This window comes from Macaca thibetana, chromosome 11 (genome assembly GCF_024542745.1).
Source record: "Macaca thibetana thibetana isolate TM-01 chromosome 11, ASM2454274v1, whole genome shotgun sequence".
In the NCBI taxonomy this organism is placed as follows: Eukaryota; Metazoa; Chordata; class Mammalia; order Primates; family Cercopithecidae; genus Macaca; species Macaca thibetana.
This window is the reverse complement of record NC_065588.1, coordinates 10,214,380-10,234,288: the sequence shown is the minus strand read 5'-3', so window position 1 is coordinate 10,234,288 and position 19,909 is coordinate 10,214,380. Positions and strand designations below refer to the sequence as shown.

At 38.0% G+C, this 19,909-nt stretch overlaps 1 protein-coding gene across 3 annotated transcripts in view; it reads left to right on the top strand.

The window, feature by feature from the left end:
• CLEC1A (C-type lectin domain family 1 member A) overlaps window positions 1-19,909 on the top strand; it is a 30,750-nt gene that overhangs the window by 6,006 nt on the left and 4,835 nt on the right. The window contains exons 2-4 of one of the 3 annotated variants that reach the window (XM_050746634.1): window positions 4,370-4,468; window positions 12,343-12,519; window positions 18,101-18,252. In XM_050746634.1, the coding sequence (XP_050602591.1) occupies window positions 4,370-4,468; window positions 12,343-12,519; window positions 18,101-18,252 (428 nt within the window). The remainder of the gene's footprint in view (window positions 1-4,369; window positions 4,469-12,342; window positions 12,520-18,100; window positions 18,253-19,909) is intronic. The other 2 variants (XM_050746635.1, XM_050746636.1) reach the window with 2 other exon arrangements.

The window sequence follows — 19,909 nt, the reverse complement described above, 5'->3', positions numbered from 1 at the left end:
CTTTTGCATTCATAGGTATACTAATAGACTGTATATGGTAATGTCAGCTTAGTTTCTTGGGTGGAAAACAAAATTTTCTCTCTCTGATGCCTGATGAAGGGTAACTGGTTCAGTTTGACAACTCTCCACCCACAAAGTTTCATATAATTACACAGTAATTGGTATCCAAAATTTGACCCTAGCACAAAGGCCTTTTATACTATGGTTATACTAAGAGGATACAGGAAAGGTTTTTTTTTCTATATATATCTTATTATTCTTAGGGATGTTTATATCATTCCTTGGCCTATCCACACCCCTTTCTAAGTATGCCTCAGGAGAGAGCAAAGGGGTTCTCTTCCAAAAAATAAAACCACAATAAAGCCAGGCCAAACTCAAGCGACCTCCCAGGCATCTTATTTTTGTGAAAATCTTTCTCGGGTTAGGGTGAGGGTGATCCCTGGAGAGAGACTTCAGTATGATTAGGAGCACTTGGAATAAAACTGAGAAACATTAGACTCATAGTTAGAAGAAAAACATCTAGAAGGAAAAATAGCATCAAAGAAAAAGAAAAAGTGAAACTTTCAACTTCATGGACTTTCCGTCATGGGAGCTTGGTTTCCTGGAAGATGAACTACCCAGGATTGTGTTTCTCCATGTCTTTACATAGAATGATTGGATGGAGAATATTGAAAAAGAGAGAGAGAAAGTGAGAGAGCAAGAGGGAGATGGGAAGAGAGAAGAAAAATTTCAAAATGGGAAAATTTGATCAGAGAAAGAGGATTTCTTAGAAGAGATTTTTAAAAACCTTTTAAAGCCTATTATATTTCTTTTATTTTTTCCGACCTAGAGGCAATCTTAGGAAGGATCCTGTATTTTTTTTTCTTTTCATGAATATAGTTATCATTGAAAGATGTTCTAATTTCTAAAGTCCAGGCCATCACTTCACAGAAGGAATTTAAGTTCACTCTTTTTGGTCCTTTGGGCAGAAAAACAACACTTCCCATGTCCTCGATATTATGCAAGGGAAAGCAGATTTATTTCATTTCATTTCATTTCGTTTCATTTCATTTCATTTCATCACTACTTTTGAGAGAAGATCTTGCTCTGTCACCCAGGCTGGAGTAGAGTGGCACGATCACGACTCACTGCAGCCTTGACCTCCTTGGCTCAAGCAATCCTCCCACCTCAGCCTTCTGAGTAGCTGTGACTACAGGTGTGTGCCAACATGGCTGATGAATTTTAAAAACTTTTCTAGAGATGGGGATGGGGTCTCACTATGTTGCTATCTTTTGTAGAGATGGGATCTCACTATGTTGCTCAGGCTGGTCTCGAACTCCTGGCCCAAAGCAATCCTCCTGCTTCAGTTGGGAGGATTCCGAAGTGATGAGATTACAGGCCTAAGCCACCATGCCTGGCGGAAAACAGATTTATAAAGAGATAAATAAGTTAGTTGACTGTCATAGTTCTTCTCCTTTACCTCTTATTTTTAATTTCAGCCAAATATTAATTATAAGAAGTAACAGGATTTTAAAAATTATTATGACTTTGAGATGTGTATTAATGTAACTATGTTTGAGTAGGGGTAGGTAGGCATATAACACAGATATTTGTATATAATGGACCTATTCATTCATTTATTTAAATTTAATTGAGCTTATTTCAACTACTGCACTAGGAACTGGGTTACAATAATGGCTAAATAGATATTTTCCAAGAAAGAGCTTAATTTTTCCTGGAGTAAGACAGATATAAGCTAAATGAAATAACAAAGATATACAATATATTTAATGGTAATAAGAGGTATGTGGAAAAATAAAATCACCATAGTGATGGGCTCACATAAGCACTTTTAACTGTGGAATCTAGAAATATCCATATGATTAACTTTCTTGGACTGTATGGAAATTTACAAATACAGGGTTTTGGAGAGGATGATTCATCCAAACTATATTCTGCCTCTAATCTTTTTTTTTTTATGTTCTGCTGATCTGAAATACTTTTATAAGTCGATACCATGAGAAAACCATCCTTTTGCAAAAAAACCAAGACTAAATCACATAGCTCAGTTAACTGAAGGAAACAGGAGGAGGCAAATCTCCCTTAGATTTGTTCATGATATAATCTCACAAAAGTCAGTGTATAGAAACCACCATGGCTGGGAGATACATTTAGCTGAGCCTGTTTTCTGCTGACATAGATGTTGCTGAGAAGTCAATGGACTACAGAAAAACAAACAAACAAACAAACGAAAACCCTGTAAGCTTAACTTTGGAGAACCCACTTAACTCTTTAAAACTTAGTTTAAGTCATATTAATTTTTTATAATTTCATTTTTCAATTATTTAAACTGTCAAAGATTTACTCAGCCCTTATGTCCCAGGCACTACTTTCAGTAGTGGAAATACACTGGTGGACAAGATAGACAAGATCATTGTTTTAATGGAATGTTAAATGGAGAGAAAGGAGACAGGCAAAAAGAAACAAAAGTCATGAAAATATTACCTAGTACAGGGTGAGTGATATGCTAGAGATGGACTCATGGACCTCCTCCAAGGATGTACCATTGAAACTGAAATTAATGCAGAGGCAGAAGTGGGGCTGATACAAGGTACTTAGGGTCGAGCTTGATCAGATCAAGGATTAAACGGAAGGCCATTGTGAGTAGTACATGTGAATGAGAGGAAAATAGTTCAGAAAGGGATGAAAGAGCTAAGGAAGGTCTCAATAAGACTAATGTAGGATTTAATTTTAAGTGCAATAAAGCTTTTGAAGTTTTTAAGTAGGGAAGTAGCATAATAAAATTGCCATTTTCTTTTTTTTTTAAAAGGAGCAATCTGTGAAAAGTGATTCGGATTTTATTCTAAATGTAATGAGAGCTATTTATAAAGGAGATGATTGCTAAGAAATAAGATTCACATTTAAAAATACACCAGTATGTCTACTCTGAGACTTTAACTTATTTTCCCTACTAGATTGTAAGTTCCAGAGGATAGTAATCATATTGTCTATTTCTATATTCTTTACTAGTTATCATTCCCCATTTGGAAATAATGTTTCATATAAATCTCTGTACGTGGTAGCTCATGCCTGTAATCCCAGCATTTTGGGAGGTGTCGTAAGAGGATCACTTGAGCTCAGGAGTTAGAGAACAGCCTGCAGCCTTGGCAACATGGTGAAACCTCATCTCCAACAAAAATATAGAAAAAAAAAATTAGCCAGGCGTGGTGGCACGTGCCTGTAGTTCCAGCTACTCAGGAGCTGAGGTGGGAGGATTGCTTGAGCCTGGGAGGTGGAGGTTGCAGTGAGCCGAGATCACGCCACTGCACTCCAGCCTGGAAAATCTCTGTACCTGGAATGTTTTATGTATAGGACCTTGCTAGAAGGAAAAGAATTTTCTTTCAAAAAGCCCCTCTGAACTCTTTAATCTTTCTGTTTCAGAACGTGACTTGAATTCTCAGTGAAGTAGAACTAACGGGCTACAAAGAGATGAGAGTTTCTTTGAGGATTTCACTCTCTCTTTGTTCATTTTTATCACAATGCTAGATGCCAGCTGCACCTGAGTGAAAAATCTTCCCTGTCAGATACATTAGGTCATTCAGACTCAGATAGGTGATCTCACTAGGTGAAGGGTCTACCCATGACTTACAGTAAAATCTCTGCAATTACTAGTCAAACTTACGAGAATGGAGGGCAAGGAAAGCATGTTTGCCACAGTTTTAAAAATTATTTAACTGTTGCAAAAATAGTTTAGATTCATCTTTCAGAAATTGATGATCCTATTTCTTTATAATCTATTTTTGAAAAAATATAAATCAAATGAATGAACAAACAATATCCTTACAAAAGAGGGACTTTCAATGAGGCAATTCCACAGAAAAACAGTAAAATTATTACTTCCCATTACTAACATGCAATTTGCCCTTTAGAAAAAGCATATACGGAACTTGGGGGGAGGGGGATGTTTTTCAAAAGTAACAGCAAATTAATTTCATCTTCCCCTGATTATGTAAAAAGTTGTCCCTTGGTAAGGTTCAGAGATTCTCAGACATTTTCATGACAGTCTTTCATAATTAGAATTTTGACAAGCAGAAGGTTGTACAACCAACCACATAAAGATAATGCATAGTGTGCTTCAGTGCAAAGTAAGACTTGAGAGGTCGATACAAATGGGTGGGGTTTGTGAGAAAATCTAGCTGTGATAAGTGAGGCTTGCACTGAGCCTTATGATGATGTTTCTGAGGACAGAAATCAAGTTATCCAGCCCCCGTTACTGTTGTCCAGCATAATTTGTTCCCGTGCAGAATCAACTCCTCTCCTTTACCTGTTATTGACTTAGATGCGAGAGGAAGAAAAAGCCAAACCCTGCTTTCTCTTCTGTTCCCTGCAGAGCACAGGGCTCCCTCTTCAACGTGGCGACCAGTGGCCCTGACCCTGCTGACTTTGTGCTTGGTGCTGCTGATAGGGCTGGCAGTCCTGGGGCTTTTGTGTAAGTCTGCGCTCTGACCTGGGGGAGGATCCTGGTTCCAAGGTTTGTCTAGGATGAGAAACACTTGTCATGGATTTGTTTTTTAAGCTTTAATTCTTTAGCCTTTGGAAAACTCAGTGTATCTTTTCTTAAATGTAGCTATTTAAATGGTGAATAATGGAAGAAGAATTAAAATATGACAATCAGTTGCCAACTAGAATTAAACATTCTGTTTGAGATAAGAAGGGTTTTGTCTGGTTGTTTATATGTCACTGTCTAAAAATATCATTTATTTTAAATAAATGCATGCTTCAGCCCTCTCCCATTCCACAAAAGACTAGGGTATCAGAGGTTTTGACTCTGAGAATACAGGGTTCGGTGGGCTAGTGCAGAGTATACTACCCACAGAGCCGCGCATACCGTCAATACAAGGAGAGTAGGTAAACTCCTTCATCATCGTATATTTTAAAGGCCAGGAAGTTATACAGTCATTTTATAAAAACTTGTGAAAATCAAATCGGAAAAATGCATATCTAAAAATATTTAAATTTCAAACTAGTAAAAACAAGTTAAAAACCTTAAAAAAGAAAGTGGATGAATTTGCCTCAGTAGGTGAAGTCCCCACAGCAATGTTTCCTAAACAGCTGAAGAAGGTTATTCAAAGAAAAATGTTATATAGAAGAGCAGATTTTAATGTCAAAAACTGGATTTTACAGGAATTTTAAGACTTTTGTTTGTATCTTATATTTCAAAATTACAAATAATTTCTTATTGCCCCCTTTGATCCCAAAAGTTTTATTTCATTGTGATATAACTATTATTTTGCAACCACCATTATTCTTGGAAATACAGAGGAACTCTCATGATTCATGAGAGATTTCTATACTTAGATGTAGAGACCTGAATTTCAAATCTGAATGTTGAAAATTTCTAGTAAAATGACATTAGGAATTTACTTGTTCTCAATGATCCTAATTGCAAACTATAAAATCATGGAAAAAATAATAACACTATTTCAATAACTGAATAAGTAACAATATATGGTATACTGTCAATACTCAATATAATAACCAACATATAAACAGATCGGTGGTTTTATGTTGAGTAACATTTGAGAGTATACATAAAAAGATTTATCAAGCAATAAATATAGGTTGAGAATTTATTCTTGAAGTTGGGAACTAATATTATAACTCCACATTTCTATTTATGTATTTATAAATAGATATAGATAAATTATTTAAATTATACATTTTTTTAGGCCAGGAATGGTGGCTCATACCTGTAATTCCAGCACTTTGGGAGGCTAAGGCAGGCGAATCGCTTGAGGTCAGAGTTGGAGACCAGCCTGGCCAACATGGTGAAACCTCATCTCTACTGAAAATATAAAATTTAGTGTGGTGGTGGGCACCTATAATCCCAACTACTCAGGAGGCCAAGGCACGAGAATCACTTGAACCCAGGAGGCGGAGATTGCAGTGAGCCAAGATCACACCACTGCACTGCACTCCAGCCTGGGTGACAGAGTGAGACTCCATCTAAAAATATCTATCTATATATATATATAGATATAATATATATATATATAGACTCCATCCAAAAAAAAATATATTTTATATATAAATATATATAATACATATATTAAAATGTTATATATGTGTGTGTGTATATATATAACATTGAGGTATGTCCTTTATATGCCAATTTTGCTGAATGTTTTAATCATAAAGGAATGCTGGATTTTTTCAAATGCTTTTTCTGCATCTATTGAGATGATCATATGATTTTTGTTTTTAATTCTGTTTATGTAATGTGTCATATTTATTGACTTGTGTATGTTAAACCATCCCTGCATCCCTGGGATAAAACCCACTTTATCATGGGGTATTATCTTTTTGATGTGCTGTCGGATTCAGTTAGCTAGTCTTTTTTTTTTTTTTTTTTTGAGATGGAGTCTTAACACTGTTGCCCAGGCTGGAGTGCAGTGGCACAATCTCGGCTCAGTGCAACCTTCGCCTCCTGGGTTCAAGTGATTTTCCTGCCTCAGCCTCCCGAGTAGCTGGGATTACAGGCACCCACCACCACGCCTGGCTAATTTTGTGCTTTTAGTAGAGACAGGGTTTCTCCATGTTGGTTAGGCTGGTCTCGAACTCCCGACCTCAGGTGATCCACCTGCCTCAGTCTCCCAAAGTCCTGGGATTACAGGCATGAGCCACCGTACCAGGCCCTCAATTAGCTAGTCTTTTGTTGACGATTTTTGCATCAGTGTTCATCAGGGATATTGGTCTCTAGTTTCTTTTTTGTTCTGTGCTTTCCTGATTTTGGTATTACTGTGATACTGGCTTCATAGAATGATTTAGGGAAGATTCTCTTTTTCTATTTTTGGGAATAGTTTCAGTAATATTTGTACCAATTCTTCTTTGAATGTCTGATGGAATTCAGCTGTGAATCCATTTGTGTATAGACTTTTATTTGTTGGCAGTGTTTTTCTTACTGTTTCATTTTCACTACTTCTTACTGTTCTGTTCATAGTTTCTATTTATTCCTGGTTTAATCTAGGAGGGTTGTATATTTCCAGGAATTTGTCTATCCCCTCTGGACTTTGTTTATAGTAGCTTTGAGTGATCTTTTGTATTTGTGTGGCATCAGTTGGAATATCTCTCATTTCATTTGTAATTGAGGTTATTTGGATCTTCTCTCCTTTTCTTGATTAACCTTGCTAATGCTCTATGGATTTTTTTTTTGTTTTTTTTTTTTTGAGACGGAGTCTCGCTCTGTCGCCCAGGCTGGAGTGCTGGAGTGCAGTGGGCGATCTCGGCTCACTGCAAGCTCCGCCTCCCGGGTTTACGCCATTCTCCTGCCTCAGCCTCCCGAGTAGCTGGGACTACAGGCGCCCGCCACCTCGCCCGACTAGTTTTTTCTATTTTTTAGTAGATACGAGGTTTCACTGTGTTAGCCAGGATGGTCTCGATCTCCTGACCTCGTGATCCGCCCGTCTCGGCCTCCCAAAGTGCTGGGATTACAGGCTTGAGCCACCGCGCCTGGCCTGCTCTATGGATTTTATTTATCTTTTCAAAGAACCAGTTTTTTGTTTCATTTATCTTTTGTATGTATTTTTTTTTTTTTCATTTCAATATCATTTAGTTCTGCTCTGATCCTTGATACTTCTTTTCTTCTACTGGATTTGGGTTTGGTTTGTTCGTGTTTCTCTGATTTCTTGAGGTGTGACCTTAGATGGTCTATTTGGGGTTTTTCAGACATTTTGATGTAGTCATTTAATGCTATGAACTTTCCTCTTAGCACCGCTTTTGCTGTATGCTAGAGGTTTTCATAAGTTGTGTCACCAATATTATCGTTCTGTTCAAAGTATTTTTTAATTTCTATCTTGATTTTGTTGTTTACCCAAAGATCATTCAAGACCAGATTATTTTATTTCCATGTATGTGTGTAGTTTTCAGGGTGCCTTGTATTGTTAATTTTCAATTTTATTTCACTATGCTTTGAGAGAATACTTGATATAATTTCAGTTTTCTTAAATTTATGGAGACTTGTTTTGTGGCCTATCATATGGCCTTTGTTGGAGAATGTTGCATGTGCTGATGAAAAGAATGCATACTCTGCAGTTGTTGGATGGAATGTTTTGTAAATATCTGTTAAGTCAATTTGTCTTAGGATATAGTTTAAGTCCATTGTTTCTTTCTTTGTTCTTCATTGTTGACTTTGTGTCTTCAAGACCTGTCTAGTGCTGTCAGTGGAGTATTGGAGTCCCCCACTTATTATTGTGTTGCTGTCTATCTCATTTTTTAGGTCTAGTAGTAATTGTTTTATAAATTTGGGAGCTCCAATGTTAGGTGCATATATATTTAGGGTTGTGATACTTTCCTGTTGAATTATTCCTTTTATCACTATATAATGTCTATAATGTCTCTCTTTGTTTTATTTTATTTTATTTTATTTTTTCCTGTTGTTGCTTTAATGTCTGTTTTGTCTGATAAAAGAATAGTTACTCTGGCTCATTTTTGTTTTCCATTTGCATGGAATATCTTTTTCCACTTCTTTACCTTAAGTTTATGTGAGTCCTTATGTGTTAGGTGAGTCTTTTGAAGACAGCAGATACTTGATTGGTGAAATCTTATCCATTCTGTCATTCTTTATCTTTTAAGTGGAGCATTTAGGTCATTTACATTCGGTGTTAGTACTGAGATGTGCAGTACTGTTCTATTCATTATGCTAGTTCTTGCCTGAATATCTTGTTTTATTTTGTGTGTGTGTGTGTGTGTGTGTGTGTGTTATTGTCTTATAGGTCCTGTGAGATTTATGTTTTCAGGAGATTCTATTTTGGTGTATTTTGAGGTTCTGAGATTCTGTTTCAAGACTTAGCACTCCTTTTAGCATTTCTTGTAGTGCTGTCTTGGTAGTTACAAATTCTCACAGCATTTGTTTCTCTGAAAAAAACATTATCTCTCTTTCATTTATGAATCTTAGTTTCGCTGGATACAAAATTCTTGGCTGACGATATTTTGTTTGAGAAGGGTCAAAATAGGACCCCAATCCTTTCTGCCTTTTAGGGTTTCTGATGATGTAAGCTATTAATCTGATAAGTTTTCATTATAGATTACCTGATGTTTTTGTCTTACAACTTTTAAGATTCTTTCCTTCATCTTGACTTTAGATAACATAATGAATATTTACCTAGGTGATAATCTTTTTGCAATGAATTTCCCAGGTGTTTTTTTAGCTTCTAGTATTTGAGAGATTGTTTGGAGGTTCTAGCAGGAGAGTGCAGCTACTTGTATACCCTTGACCAGACTGGTCCTCCTCTATCGGGTATAGTCATCCTCTTCGACCATGTGCATTCAGGAGGGATGCACCAGGAGCAGTGAGGGAGGAAGGGGACACATGCCTAGCCAGCCAGATCAGCCAAATGAACACTGGCAATCAATGGGGTGACAGATATCGCAGCCAGAGAACCCTTACATCCTGAGCTTCTAGTGTTTGAATGTCTAGATCCCTAGGAAGACCAAGGGTTTTTTCCTGGTTTATCCCCTCAAATAAGTTTTCCAAACTTCTAGATTTCTCTTCTTCCTCAGAAACAATTATTCTTAGGTTTGGCCATTTACTATGGCTCCAACTTACTTGGAGACTTTGTTCATTTTTTTTTTTTTCTATTATCTTTGTCTTTGTCAGATTGGGGTAATTCAAAAGCCTTGTCTTCAAGCTCTGAAGTTCTCTCTTCTTGTTCTAGTCTATTGTTGAAACTTTCTAGTGCATTTTGTGTTTCTCTAAGTGTGTCTTTCATTTCCAGAAGTTGTGATAGTCTTTTCTTTATGATATTTATTTCTCTGGATAATTTTTAAAATCCACATCCTATATTGTTTTTTAAAATTTGTTTAGGCCAAATGTGGTGGCTCATGCCTGTAACCCCAGCACTTTGGGAGGCTGAGGAGGGAAGATCACCTGAGGTCAGGAGTTCAAGACCAGCTTGGCCAACATGGTGAAACCTCATTTCTACAAAACTATAAAAATTAGAGAGGCATGGTGGTGGGCACCTTTAATCCCAGCCACTTGAGAGGCTGAGGCAGGAGAATCAAGTGAACCTGGGAGGTAGAGGTTGCAGTGAGCCAAGATCACACTACTGCATTCCAGCCTGGGCAGCAGAGTGAGATTCTGTCTCAAAAAGAAAGAAAGAAAACCATAAATAAGTTTCTTTAAGTTGTTTTTCATTTTTCTGTGGTATCTCCTTGAGTAACTTAATAATCAGCCTTCTGAATTCTTTATCTGGCAATTTGAAGATTTCTTCTTGGTTTGGATCCATTGCTGGGGAGCTAGTGTTATCTTTTGGTGGTGTTATAGAGTCCTGTTTTGTCATATTACCAGACTTACTTTTCTGTTTCCTTCTCATTTGGGTATATTGGGTATTTCAGTGAAAAGATCTGGAACACACAGGCTGCTGTTCAGATTCTTTCATCCCATGGGGTGATCCCTTGATGTTGTGCTCTCCCCCTTCCCCTAGGAATAGGACTTCCCTAGAGCCAGACTGCAGTTATTGTTATTCTCTTCTGGGTCTAGCCACTGTGGGTGCTACCAGGCTCCAGGCTGGTGCTGGGGAATGTCTGCAGAGTCCTGTGATATGATCCATCTTCAGGTCTCCCATCTGTGGGGCACCTGCTATGATGAAGTTGGCAAGGAAGTGAAGTAGACTCTGTGAGAGTCCTTGGTTGTAGATATGTTTAGTGTGCTGGTTGTCTTGAATGCTGGTTATGCTAGCAGTGAAGTTGTCAGATGGACACACTCAGGACCTCTGGTTAGCCAGGATGTTGCAGGCAGTGGAATTAGCTGTTGTCTTTTCCCTCCTTGGAGCAGGGTTATTCTGTCCTGAGTTACTCTAATGGTTTGAGTTGGTTGGCCTCCAGCCAGGAGGTGGTGCTTTAAAGAGAGCACCAACTGCAGTAGTAGACAGGGGATTTACATCCTGTCCTGGTCACTCTGTCCCCATGTTATCTGGCAACAGAGAGATGGATTTCCCGCCAGTGAAAGTGAGAGTCAAGTATTATTTAACTAGAGGTCTGGCAAACTGAAAAAGGGTTGGGGCTTCCAGATCATGATCAGTTGTTGGGATCCTGTGATTCACAGCTTGTTCTAAGTTTGCCAGGATAAGTATTCAGGTTTCTCAGGTGATGGGCGGGGCCATACAGCTCCCAAGAGTTTATGTCTTTTGTGTTTGGGTACCAGGGTGGGTAGAGAAAAAACATCACATGGGGTCAGGGTTAGGCAGGTCTGAGCTCACACTCTCCTTGGGCAGGGCTTGCCATGAATGCTGTGGATCATGAGGGTTGCTTCTCAGGGTATTATGGCTGCCTCTGCTGTGTCATACAGGTCGCCAGGGAAGTGGGAGAAAGCTGGCAGTGATAGGCCTTACCCAGCTCCCACATAGCTGGTGAGGCAAGTCTTGTTCCTCCCATGCCCCACCAATAACATGGAGTTTATATCCTGGCAGCTCATGCCTGGGGCTGTGATCTTGCCCTAGGCTACAACCCTTCCCACTGAGAAAGCAAGCAGGCTTTCAGGCCACGCCCCTCCCCACCTTCTCACACCATCTGTTACAGTTCCTGTGCTGATATCTGTAGCAGTTCCTCTTTGCCCCCTGGATCCTGCTTAAGAAAATTCGTATCCAGTTGAAATTATTACAAAATTCATTTGGAAGCTTCTTTCATCCTGTGACTCCTCTTTAATTCCACTGGTTGCCTTGTCCAAGGACCCCTGTGAGACAAAGTCAGGGATGGCTTCCCTGGGCTTGAGCTGGAGAATGGGAGTGCCTACAGGACTCTTCCTTCTGCCTCTTCTACTTTTATGTTTTGCATATATTTTATATTTGGCTCCCTATATCCATTTCTGTTCCAGGTAAGGTTAAATCCTTCTCATGTAACCCAGATTTTCAGGTTCCCCAGTAGGGATGTGCGTTCAGAGGTGGGTTTTTCGCCCTTCACACATTTGTGGCTGTCTTACAGAATTTTCAGTATTGAGTTGCTTCCTTCAAAGGATCTGTGAATTCTTTCAGTTTTCCTGGTATGTTCCTAAGGTGGTTCCTGGAGGAAAAGTTCACAGTGTGAGTCTCCTCACGCAGTTCTGTTGTCCAAGTGGGAGCTCCACCTTAGCCCTCTTAGCTGCCATTTTCTCCCCATGACTTCACATTTTTAGACAGACTTAAAGAAATTAATTTGCCCAAGGTGATACAACTTTTCATATATGTACTAGAGTCCAAACTTGAATATAGGCAATATGAGATCTCAGAGCCTGAGATACTAAAAAATATACTGTTTGTTTTCCCCATAGGCAGAAAATGGAAATAAAACATAGAAATAAGCTGTCCAGTCTGACTTGGTCATTTGGGTTAGTTTTTCAGTACTACCAGCTCTCCAATACTGGTCAAGGCACCATTTCTCAAATGGCAGAAAGATTAGGAAATACATCCCGAGAGTTGCAATCTCTTCAAGTCCAGAACAGAAAGCTTTCAGGAAGTCTGCAGCATGTGGCTGAAAAACTCTGTCGTGAGCTCTATAACAAAACTGGAGGTAAGTGTGTCCTGGTCACTCTGTCCCCATGTTATCTGGCAACGGAGAGATAGATTTCCCACCGGTGAAAGTGAGAGTCAAGTATTATTTAAATAGAGGTCTGGCAAACTGAAAAAGGGTTTGGGCTTCCAGATCATGATCAGTTGTTGGGATCCCGTGATTCACATGTGTCTGTGATACCATACATCAAGGGACTCTTCAAATGCAGACATTTTAAAACAATACAAACAATTAACTATGAATAACCAAAATAAGACAACAAGTAAAGAAAATACAGGGTTATGTCTCAATTTACCTCAGCAGATGTTCTTACAAATTCTTTCCTAGTAAGAAGTAAGTAAACTCATAACTGTAGTTCTCAAATCTTAAAAATCATACAGGGACTAGTCCAAAAATGCAGATAACCTGAATCAAACTCAAGTTATTTTAATTCAGGATAACTTGGCTGGGTATCAGAAATATGTAGCTTATTAAGGACCACAGATAATGACAGTGCCAGTGGTAGGTGAACCACCATTGATAAATTTACTGCTGGAGAAGGCTAGGAGCATCGTTTCAGTGTGAGTGTGTGTGTATTCCTATTCTATTCTTTTCAAGTTTTGTGATAATCCACTTTATTCAAGTCAGCTCTCCCTTCTGCTCTCTTTATCATGCTTACTTAGGAAATGGCATACATGTTCAGGTTTCCACTTTTTATTTCTTTTTTAGGAACTCTGAAGGAGGGCAAAGTCTCCTCATCTACTATACACACACCACTTCCCACCTGAAACAGACATCCTGATTGCGTGGCTACCTAGGAAAAAATATTAATAGGCACAGTTTTACTTCTCTAAGTGATTCTTTCCTACATGACTAATGACCTCAATGGTCATAATGTCCTTATTTACTAATTTTTCTTTTTCTGTTTTTTTTGGGTGGGGGGAGATGGAGTCTCATTCTGTTGCCTAGGCTGGAAGGCAGTGACATGATCTCAGCTTGCTGCAACTTCCTCCTCCCAGGTTTAAGCAATTCTCCTGCCTCAGCCTCCTAAGTAGCTGGGACTACAGGTGTGCACCACCACACCCAGCTAATTTTTTTTTTTTTTTTTTTTTTATTTTTAGTAGAGATAGGTTTTCACTGTGTTGGGCAGGCTGGTCTTGAACTCCCAACCTCAGGTGTTCCCCCTGCCCCGGCCTCCCAAAGTGCTGGGATTATAAGCGTGAACACCCCACCTGGCGCTTATTTACGAATTTTCCAACAAAGCCCAGTGTGCATACTTTCCTTTGTTATTTGCCATATCTTCAAAAAGATAATCCACTACTTGACAGGCTGAGGCTGGAAGATTGACCTGAGGAGATCAAGACCAGCCCAGGCAACATAGTAAGACACTATCTCAGAAATTATTTTTATTTTTATTTACTTATTTATTATTTATTTTTAAAGTCAGAGTCTCACTCTGTCACCTAGGCTGGAGTGCAGTGGTGTGATCTCGGCTCACTGCAGCCTCCATCTCCTGGGTTCAAGCGATTTTCATATCTCCTCCTGGGCAGCTGGGATTACAGGCGTGCACCACCACATCTGGCTAATTTTTGTCCTTTTTTAGTAGAGATGGGGTTTCTCCATGTTGCCCAGGCTGGTCTTGAACTCTGGCCTCAAGTGATCTGCCCCCCTCAGCCTCCCAAAGTGCTGGGATTACAGGCATGAGCCACTGCACCTGGCCAAAAATATTTTTTTTTTAAGGTAACCGAGATTTTCCTAACACAAATGGTCTTTCAAATTTTTATTTAGGTATATAAAAACAAATAAAAAGAGAAACTATGCAAATAAGTCATTTAATTTAAACATAAACTCTAAATGCAAATATATTAAAGTTTCTTCTCATATAAAATTCTTATATACTTTTGGTTAGATGTCAGTTCTCAGTTTTAATCTGCTGCTTTTTATTTCTTACCCTCATCTTACCCATTATCCATCCATCCATCCACCCACTGAAGTGATATTTATCCATTTAGTTAGCACTACTACCAGTATGGTTGGAGTATTTACTGAATGCCTACTGATGCATATCTGACAAAACACACAGGATGTCTACTGTCATGGACCACTTACTCTAGTGGGGTGGTAGAAGTAAGTATATTGAAAAACATAAAATAAGATGACTCATGTCTTTATCTGTTTGTGTTGCTATAAAGGAGTACCCGAGCCTGGGTAATTTATACAGAAAAGAGTTTTATTTGGTTAATGATTCTGCAGGCTGTACAAGAAGCGTGGTGCCAGCATCTGCTTCTTCTGAGAGCCTCAGGCAGCTTTCACACATGGGGGAAAGTGCAGCAGGTAACAGGACAAGAGTCCAGGAGGCAAGAGACTGGGGAGGGATGTGCCAGGCTCTTTTTAACAATCAGTTCTCCTGAGACTAATAGAGCGAGAACTCACCAAGCTGTTCATAAGGGATCTGCTCCCTTGTCCCAGACACCTCCCATTAGGACCCACCTCCAACACTGGGGATCAAATTCCAATATGAGATTTGGAGGAGACAGATGTTCAAACTGTATCAACCAGCATTTCCAAGTTTTCCCCCAATGTTCCCTATTTTAGTACTAAAAGTCCCAGATTCTGGGAAACTCTAGGTCCCAGGTATACAATAATGATTAGCCAGCCTAAATATAATGTATGAGAGATTAATCAATCCTATGAGAAATGAAGGCAAACAAGGCAAGAGGGATAAGGAATTCAAGGGTAGTCTGTTGCTACTTTAAATAGAACAGTCATAAATCCTTAATTAAGATGATTATATAGTAGCAAAGACTTGAAAAGTTGAGGGAGTTAGCTGTGTAATACAGATAAATAACAAGCTTTATAGGTAAAACAGGAAACACAAGAGCCTTAAAACATGGATGTATCTGCATATTCAAGGAATAATAAGGAGCCCACGTGGTTGGAGTGGGAGACTAACAGGAGGCTAGGTAGAGATCATAGATAGCATTAGGTGCCTTTGCGAGAGATTTGGCTGCTATTTTGAGCAGATGAGGATTAATTATGGGGTCTTGAGCAGAGGAAATACATGATCTGGCATAAGTTTTTAAAGGCTTAATCTACAATTATGTTAAAATTAGACTAGAAGAGGAAAGAATAGCAACAGAGAAATCAGATAAGAGATGGCTATTACTAAAATCCAGGAGAAATATGATGGTTCTTCTAACTAGGATATTGTTTGTGGAAATGATTTTGCATGATGGGACACAAATGGATGTGTGAGAAATGAAAGATTCAAAAACAGCTGCAGAATTTGGGGGCAAAACAGCTAGAAGCATAGAGATGTGATCGAGCGAAAGGAGGAAGAATTCTCTGGCTACAAGGGGAAAATTGGAAACCAGGAATGCTGTTTGGGGAGCTAGATATATGAGGAAAAAATTCTGGGCCAGACATGTAAACAGACTTACATTCCTTTTGTCCAAAACACAGCAAAAATGAAGGGGAAATGGAGAGAGAAAGGACTGTGAGAAAAAAAAGACGATTAGCCTTTTTTTTTAGGATGACATATTTTCATGTATTTATGAAATGGAATGCCCTTCCTGGGGTTTTTGGCCTTGCTAATATGACCATTGTTGTTTATTGATCCTAAATATCCGTAAACATTTGTTGCACTATATCATATACAAAAATAGTAATTTATAGGTAAAGAGAGTTCATAGAAAGTGTACGTGTTCCGTTTAGAAATTAGTTGATATTTTATTTTTCTTAGGTGTATGTGCCATGGACAAAACATTTGAGAACAGGTCATTTTCAGTCCACCCATTTTTCTGGCCAAAAATATGCATTTTCTCCTTTAAAAATATATATTTTTGAGGGGGAGCAGAGAGGTGGGGAAACAAGGTCTCACTCTGTTGTCTAGGCTGGAGTGGAGGGTGTATGTATATGTATATCTATTTATATCTAGGTCTATACCTATATCTATACGTATACATAGAGAAATGAATTTCTTCTGACCTGTATTCCATTTTCCTCCTCCAATGGTTTAAGTAATAGTATATTAAATATTTAGTTAGTTGAAGTTAAGGAGGTAAAGCGGTTTCTCTATTTCTGTCTCTTTAGTTACATCGTATCACTACCTATTTCACATAAGGCTCTCAGTCCTTTAGTCTCTCACCTTTTGATCTAATTGTCCCTTGCTTCCTCTTAAACATTCATTGAAAATTTCTCTATTAATTCCCATGCAAGTATGGGACTTATTTTTACATAGAGCACATAGAGGGTCACTTGTATCTGAAGATCAAAGGTATTTAAGAAAACATTGTACGTGAGATGGGAATAAGGTATTAATGCACTGTACTAAAATTGCAGTTACATAGTTTTTATTTACTGAATCCAGAGCAGAATGAACCAGGATTCTCCTTGCTGAGTCCAGTTGCTGCTTCATAATCTTTTTCAGCACGGCACTCCAAGCACGTATTACCCATCTAAGTTCTCATAACACCAGGGACCACAGTTGAAACTGACCTTTATTAAATGCTTCTTATGCGTAAGTCTCTGCACAAACTGCACTCTGGTTTTTACGTATTTAATCTTTACAATAATCCTTTTAGGTAAGCGTCATTCCCATTCTTGTTCTGTGTTTTAGGAAGTCTGAGGCTCCCTGCATTTTTGCTTGAGTCTCTCCAGGTTGTTACATTTCTCCTGGTAGAATTCCGAAGCAAGCAGACCTGTCCGAGAGAGTGCAAAAACTATTGACTTCCACAGCAAGTTTTTCATAACATGACAAAGATATCCTTCTAAGTTATTTATTTAAATTTTGTTTTACTTCATGAAATATTTCAAATTTACAAGAAGATTAAATGATAATATAATACCTACCTGTGTATTGGCTACTGAGATTTTAACATGTTATCTAGGTCGCTTTTAAAATAAAGAAATTGTTATGGCTATGACTTGAGTTCTCATCCCACTACAAACCCTCAAGAGACTGGATTAGGTTCCTAACTAAATGACCCAAGGTCATGTATCCACATAGGGTTAAAACTATAGTGCTCAGGGCTCGGATCCTATGTTTGCGATCCCTACCCATAATTCTCTGGCCTGGATGCCCAATTTAATTTGCGACACATGGAGATTCAGCATTCTAACTTCATGCTTGCTTCAGTGTTTTTTTCCTTAAAAAGACTCCACATCGTATCGGTATATACTGTCTTTTTTAAAACTGATTTTACTGTTATGTAAGATAATTTTGAGAACATTATAGAAACTTTATTTCCTAAACACAATGCGGTTGGAGTTTCTGTACATTTCAACTGCTTTGTGAAATTGAATATTCTCTTCACGTGCTGAATTTCACAGGCAAGTGGCAAGAAAGTTCCAATGATTTATTACTAGATTCCACATAAGCAATTAGTGTCTGTTTTAATTTCTACAACATACTTAGGACCAGTTACAATTCCTGGCATTTAGTAGGTATCCAGTAAACATTGTAGTTATCATTGCCTGGGCAATTAATTAAATATTGAAGAGGAGTTAATTCTTTCTTAGGACATCAAATATTATGTAATTTCAAGAGAGGAGCAAGACAGACTCATACAGAAAATAACAATAAATTTGGCTTTTTTCCAAGTGCACAGGTGCAGCCCTTGTACTGACCAATGGAAGTGGCATGGAGACAAATGCTACCAGTTCTATAAAGACGGCAAAAGTTGGGAGGACTGTAAATATTTCTGCCTCAGTGAGAACTGTACCATGCTGAAGATAAACAAACAAGAAGATCTGGTAAGATTCTGAGGCTTTTCTCAAAAAGACGCCTTAAAAGAGTTAAGCCAGAAGATTCTAAGGATCAAGAATATAGGTCCACGGTTTTTCACACTCGTTTCAATCAGGGCCTGAGTCTTATTCCTATTGCTTTGAATGGTCCCCTGAAGTAGCTAGAAGGAGTTGTGTTCTCCAGAAATACACACCCCTTAGAAAGATAAGCAATATCACTTCAAACTCCCCTCTCAGGGAGCAAAGGTAGAATGTCCTAACTTCTTTCCTGTTTTGGTTTGGGTAGAAAAGGAAGAATATTGATGCAATGTCAGAAACATGAAGATAGTACTGCCTGCTCTTCCATTTTAAAAGTGGCAAAGCTTTTAAGTGGAAAATATTTAACTAAATTATTACCATAACCTGCAAATATATATCTTGCTTTCCAGAAGTTTACAGTCTAGGATAGATTGGTCAAGGCAAATGTGACAATAAAACTACAAATTGACATATATTGAGTTAGTACATGCAATTAAAGTACACAATTAAAATATGATTATTCCACTTTCTCTCATATTTATTATTGCCTTTGAATTGAAGTTCTTAAATGGTATGGCCGTTGCTTATTTATCATTGTTTCTCTAGAATTTGGCAGAGATTTTTCTTGAAAAAGAGTAGGTTATCAACAAAGGGTTGTTTAATTGAATTAAATTCTCAGCTCACTATACAAATTCTTAACATCATTCTAGTTACTTCTTAATTTCTACCTACTTCCTGAAATCTGTGATGAAAGAACCTCTGTAATTTCTCTCAGCTACTAAGACATTTTATAACCCTTTCTCGATGGCTTAATTTAGGCATCAAGCGAGGCAATTTCTTTGACTAAGACAGTGTGCCCTAGCATAAACCCTCCTAATTTTTCTTATTCTCTTTGATTCCTCTGCCTCCAGCATACACTGCAAACTCAGGTATAAAATTGAACTATACTATATCAGGTGGTAGGACATTTTCTTGTTAAATCTATGTAGTTATTTTTTATATGAACTTCATATATTTGTATATATTTAAATCCTTTTCATATGATTTGCTTTCAAAACTTTTAATTTGAAGGGACCCCCCTATTTAATTAGAATAAAGATTTTCAACTACAGTTATTTTCACATGTTACTCTATGACTATTGCTTGCTAATAGCTTCATTTACATTTGCAATAATCTCTCATTAAATCGGTATATTTTATTAATTATCTGAGGGGTTATGGATGTAACAATGAAACAAAGTGTATGGCCTTGAGAAACTCATTGTATAAATGGGTAATTATAATAAATATTTAGATAATGTCTATGTTAAAATATTAGGAGTACACTGAGCCTGGGAGGTTGAGGCTGCAGTGAGCCATGATCGTGCCAGTGCACTCCAGCCTGGGCGACAGAGTGAGACCCTGTCCCCACCAATTCTCCAAAAATATGTATTAGGAGTGCAGAGTGAGACTAGATAGAAGGAAGCAAATCACTTTTTAAATGTAAACATATGTTAAATATGGATATTGGGAAAAGAATTACCATGTATAGGACTATACACATGTATGCACATAAATATTTATAAATAGAAATTTAAAAATTTCTTTCTCCCCTTCCTAGTCTAAGACGTAAATCATCCTTGCAAATTTTTCTTTTAGTTTTTTTCTT